Source organism: Bison bison, unplaced genomic scaffold, assembly GCF_000754665.1.
Source record: "Bison bison bison isolate TAMUID 2011002044 unplaced genomic scaffold, Bison_UMD1.0 scf7180017864491, whole genome shotgun sequence".
NCBI lineage: Eukaryota > Metazoa > Chordata > Mammalia > Artiodactyla > Bovidae > Bison > Bison bison.
The window spans coordinates 20,473,983-20,480,062 of record NW_011495050.1 but is presented as its reverse complement, the minus strand read 5'-3'; the positions used below and the strand labels follow the sequence as shown (position 1 = coordinate 20,480,062).

The window sequence follows — 6,080 nt, the reverse complement described above, 5'->3', positions numbered from 1 at the left end:
GGTTCCTCTGCCTTTTCTAAAACCAGCTTGAACATCAGAAAGTTCATGGTTCACATATTGCTGAAGCCTGGCTTGGAGAATTTTGAGCATTACTTTACTAGCGTGTGAGATGAGTGCAATTCTGTGGTAGTTTGAGCATTCTTTGGCATTGGCTTTCTTTGGGATTGGAATGAAAACTGACATTTTCCAGTCCTGTGGCCACTGCTGAGTTTTCCAAATTTGCTGGCATATTGAGTGCAGCACTTTCACAGCATCATCTTTCAGGATTTGAAATAGCTCAACTGGAATTCCATCACCTCCACTAGCTTTGTTCGTAGTGATGCTTTCTAAGGCCCACTTGAGAACCATTAGGTTAGCCAAAAAGTTTATTCAGGTTTTTCCATAATATCTGAAAATATAAAATATGAAAATATATATTTCATATAATATATTAAATATTTCATGTAATATATCAATACTAATAATTGATAATTATATCAGTGTATATAATAATTGGTATATAATATATATTCAGATTTCCCATAATATTTGGAAATATATAAATATGGAAATATAATATGTATTATATTATATACATGTATATAAATATAATATCTTATGGGAAAACCTAATAAACTTTTTGGCCCACCCAATATTTATAGGGAAGATGAGATATCTCTACCGTGTATTTCATTATTTAGCCCCTGGTATGTTAATTGTCAGATTAATGTAGTTTGCAGAGAATCCTGTAATGAAATCAAAGAATTATTATTTGTCATACCCAACAGACTTATGATGGTTATGTCCATTGATGTCCTCCTATTCATCTGTAGACTGATACGGAAAGTTACCCTGGATCTAAACACTGTCCAGTGTGATTTTGAAATTTTTCATTTCCTTTCCTAACTAAAGAATAAAACCTTGAAAATGTTGATTCAGTTACTAAAATGGATCATGGCTTTGCTTTTGATTAGTGCAACCAATTTTATTATTTTTTATTTCAAATACTCAAAATAGTGCATGTAGTACCACTAAAACTTCTATCATTTATTATTTTGTTCTTGAGCCAAGAAAAATTTTGGAAAACCCTTAGAATACAAATTTTATACTTTGGGAAGATTTAGGTTTCTCTGTATGTGCTGTGCTGTGTTAAGTCGCTTCAGTTGTGCCCGACTCTTTGCAACCCTATGGACCTGCCTGTCCATGAGATTCTCTGGGCAAGAATAATGGAACTGGTGGCCATGCCCTCCTCTGGGGGATCTTCCCAACCCAGGGCTTGAATCTGTGTCTCTTACATCTCCTGCATTATTGTTTACTACTAGTGCCACCTGGGAAGCCCTTGCTGCTACTGCTGCTAAGTCGCTTCAGTCGTGTCCAACTCTGTGGGACCCCATAGACGGCAGCCCACCAGGCTCCCCCGTCCCTGGGATTCTCCAGGCAAGAACACTGGAGTGGGTTGCCATTTCCTTCTCCAATGCATGAAAGTGAAAAGTGAAAGTGAAGTCACTCAGTCGTGTCCAACTCTTAGCGACCCCATGGACTGCAGCCCACCAGGCTCCTCCATCCATGGGATTCTCCAGGCAAGAGTACTGGAGTGGGGTGCCATTGCCTTCTCTGTGGGAAGCCCTTAGTTTTCTCTATTTGTAGTCAAAGTTGATAAGAATTGGATGTCCCATTATTCTGGCTCCTAGGAGCCCTCTATCCAACTCTTGCATAGAATGGATTTGGAAATCCCCTTTCTGTTAAAGCTGTTACTTGGCAGCACCGTTTGATACTTTGATACTCTTGCCTCTTGAAGAAGTTCTTGTGTTTATGTCCATAGCTCAGTTACCATCTATGCCCTGAATACTTTTCACACTTTTTTCTCTTGCCCAGTTCTCTCTGCACCCTGTACCTTTGTGCCCAACTGCCTGTTTGATTTTGAAAAGTAAAAGTGAAAGCCGCTTAGTCATGTCCAACTCTTTGCGACCCTGTGGACTATAGCCTACCAGGCTCCACTGTCCATGGAATTCCCCAGGCCAGAATACTGGAGTGGGTAGCCGTTTCCTTCTCCAGGGGATCTTCCCAGCTTAGGGATCAAACCCAGGTTTCCCACATTGGAAGCAGATTCTTTACCATCTGAGCCACCAGGGAAGCCCCCTGTTTGACTTTCCACCTATACAAAACCTGGTTTACAAATTGTTTTCCACCCTAGTGGATTGACACCACCATCTTTCTGGTTTCTGAAGAAACTAGGATTTTTTTTTTTTCTGCATACTTTGCTCTCTTATCATCCTGGTCTAAGTCATTACCAGTTCTATCAACTCCTCTTTCTTTTTTTTTAAATATTTATTTTAATCCATGTATTTGGCTGGGCCAGGTGTTAGTTGCACCTGGACCCTTTTCAGTTGCATCTAGCAGGATCTTCCAGGTGCGGCATCTGAACTCTTATTGCAGCATGTGGGATCTAGTTCCCTGACCAGGGATTGAACTCACACCCCCTGCATTGGGAGCTCATAGTCTGAGCCACTGACCACCAGGAAAAGTCTCCGACTTCACTTTCTTACATCTCTCTGAAATCCTTCCTTTGTCTCCCTTCTGCTTCCACCTTACTGACTCAAGCTGTTGTTATCTCTGGTTTGTGAAACAGTCCAGTTTTGTACACTGTACCTGGGATGGTCTTTTCAAAATTATAATCTGATCATGACACCCTCTTATTGAAATCCCATTGTTTCTAGGATCAAGGTCTAAATCTGTAACTGGTTTTCAGGGCCTTGCATGTTCTGTTTCTCCTCTGCCTTTCCCACCTCACCTTGCACATCTTTCCCCCTGGTGCCCTCTGCTCTGAGCTTCATTCAGTTCTGTGAGCCTAATATGCTCCTCCTGCCTCAAGACCCCTGTGAATGCTGCTCCATGTTTCAGATCTGTGCTGTGCACTAGGTACTGTAGTCACTAGCCACGTGCAGCTATTAAAATGGATAAAATTTAAAATTTAATTCCTCAGTCCCATTATCTCCATTCTAAGTGCTCAGTAGATACATGTGGCTAGAGGCTACTGTATTAGACAGTGAAGATATAGAACATTTCCATCTTTGCATAAAGTTCTGTTGAACAATGTTATTCTAGAATGTTCTTTACTACCTTCCACACCCTTCCTCCTCTGTGACTTTCTTAGGGAAGACCTCCTTGTCCTCTCCTTTCAGTTTCTAGTAAAATCAGTTTTCTTTGAATCTAAGTCCACCAGCCAAAGACTACCACGAACATATTTGTAGTCAACGTTGCATTTATTTAGTCTGTTTCTGCAGGGGATCCTCAGGGACAGCTCATAAGAGAGAGCTGGGAGGAGCTCTTGATAGTGTTTGGGCTTGTGCTGGATGAATCTAAGAAGGGATCATGGAAATGACAACCAGTTCTGGATTGTGTATATCGAGATGTGGGGGCGGTCTAGAAACTGGGTATCTTGGTTGTCATTGTTCAGAAGAGGTGACGAACAAAGCGAGGCTGAGGATATCTTTGCTAGGAAAGCATCAGTCCCACAGGAGGAGGGAGCATTGCTCACTTGTGTAGCTGTGTTGCTGTCTTCTGGGCTTCTGTTGGGAGCGTTGCTGATCTTCTGTTGGTCTTCTCTGTTGTGCCACTGGAAATAGTACATCCTATTAGAACCATGTAGGCTGATTGTCAGTGGGACTGATTTCTACTTTCTCAGTTGTGATGTACTGTCCTAGAACTCTGTGGCTGTTCCTCAGAGTGTTTGCACATGGTTTATAAGTTTTTAAATGAATGATTATTTGGCTAATATTCTTCACCTACTAGACCAGAAGCTTCATGAGAGCAGGGCCTGCATCTTTTCTTTTCTACCGTGGTATCCATAGCACCTAGCATGGTGTCTGATACAAAGTGGATGCTCAGTAAGTATTTACTGAAAGAGTGGATGAACGAATACATTAATAAGACCTAAAAATTGGTGACTGATTAAAGACATGGAATTATATAGCTATATCTGATGTACATATAAACTGTGATGTAAGGGTCCACTGTGTTCTAGAGATGGTGGTTGGAAAATAAACCACTATCCTAGAGACAATGGTTAGAGATGGTGGCTGGAAAATAGCTGGGAGTAACCCTTTCTTGGGGATGACAGAGGATGAGATGCACGGATGGCATCACTGACTCAATGGACGTGAGTTGGAGCAAACTCTTGGGGACAGTGAAGAATAGAGAAGCCTGGCGTGCTGCAGATCATGGGGTCATAAAGTGCTGGACACAACTTAGCAACTGAGCAACAACACCACCAAACCCTTTCCTGAGAAGGAAATCTTTGAATTACTTGTCAAAGAATGGACATTTATGTCAGGGAAAGGAGAAGCAAGAAGGTTGTTTCTTAGAGAGACTAGAAAAAAGGCCACAGTGGAAGGTCCAGATGTATGTGATCCACCAAGTGCTTTTTCTTCAATGTTCTGTTATATTCACTTTAGGATCAAGAGTTAGCACTTTTGTGCATCTGCTTGAAAAGGTTCTGCTGCTGCTGCTGCTAAGTCGCTTCAGTCGAGTCCAACTCTATGCGACCCCATAGACGGCAGCCCACCAGGCTCCCCCGTCCCTGAGATTCTCCAGGCAAGAACACTGGAGCGGGTTGCCATTTCCTTCTCCAATGCATGAAAGTGAAAAGTGAAGTGAAAAAACACTGGAGCGGGTTGCCATTTCTTTCTCCAATGCATGAAAGCGAAAGTGAAGTTGCTCAGTCGTGTCCGACTCTTAGTGACCACATGGACTGCAGCCTACCAGGCTCCTCGGTCCATGGGATTTTCCAGGCAAGAGTACTGGAGTGGGGTGCCATTGCCTTCTCCATGAAAAGGTTCTAAAATATAGTAAAATGCATCCTACTTGCACTAAATATACAACAACTGGATGTCTGTGAACCCAAACCTCCTCATGTTATGACTTAGAGTATTATGACTTATAATATTATGACTTAGAGTTTCCTCTGCAAACTCACTCTTAATAATGTTGCGATAATGAAGATCTTAGAGAAGGGCACTAAATATGGTCAAGTGTTCACTATTGAACAGAATTTAATACACGTAGATAGGGCTCGCCACATTCCAGGAACCGTTCTTAGTAGTTCACCACTAATAATGCAGTTAATTCTTCTCATCACTACAACTGTGCATTTTACAGCTGAAGAAAATATGGCACTTGCCCCAGTCTACACAGGCAGCAGGTAAAAGAACTAGAACCTGACTCTAGACAGTCTTGCTCCCGAAACTGTGCTCCTAACACTCTCAGTAGGGCTTATGAAATGCTGTGTGGCCTCCCTGTATTCAGTGTTCCATTAACTCGGAATTCGTGACTTTCGGAATAGTGCTGGAGATAAGAAAATAAAAGAGATGTTTAAACGTTTGAGGAAACAGTTTCCAGTACCTGAAAGCACCTTAGGAGCACCTGTGAATATGTGAAGAAAAGTACAAATACATTTTATATTGAATATAATTCTCAATGTGCAGGTACTATGCCAGTTCTGTATACAAATGGTAACTATTTTCTCTGTAGTTGAAAACACAATACCAAAAAAATGTGTAATTTTCCTTTCTAAAACAAGGATAAGACAGTTTGGATACCTTTGCCACTTTGGTGGCGGGGGGAGCATAATGACTCACCTATTTGTTTTAATTTTGATGACTTTTTATATTTTGCAGAAATTTCGGAGTGCTTCGGTTGGGGCTGAGGAGTACATGTATGATCAGACATCAAGGTCGGTTTCCAGGAGATGCCCCTAGACACTGATGCACCGATAACTGTTTAAATGTATCTTCAACTTATACTTCTGCACCTTTAAAGTAAAATCTTCTTCTCTGCACAATGACTTCTAAATTATTATTTCCAGTCTTGACCAGCTTTCTGAGGCCCATACTCTTTCTTTGTCCTTTAGTTGGCTAGATATCCCTTCTTAGGTGTTCCTCTAAATGTCAAACACTTGGGCCTCCAACACACCGTGTACATAATGGAACTCTCTTTTTTTCTCCCTTTTCCCCTTCCTTCTTGACTTCTTTCATATCTGTTCTTCCACTTTTATTCCCTCTTTTAAAAAATTAATTAATTCTACTTTTTTGGCTGTGCTGGGT

The 6,080-nt window shown here is 41.3% G+C and overlaps 1 protein-coding gene across 2 annotated transcripts in view; it reads left to right on the top strand.

Annotated features, from left to right (window-relative positions):
- Positions 1-6,080, top strand: part of GRHL2 (grainyhead-like 2 (Drosophila)) — a 171,783-nt gene that overhangs the window by 65,491 nt on the left and 100,212 nt on the right. For both annotated transcript variants that reach the window (XM_010863509.1, XM_010863508.1), the window contains exon 5: positions 5,655-5,710. In XM_010863509.1, the coding sequence (XP_010861811.1) occupies positions 5,655-5,710 (56 nt within the window). The remainder of the gene's footprint in view (positions 1-5,654; positions 5,711-6,080) is intronic.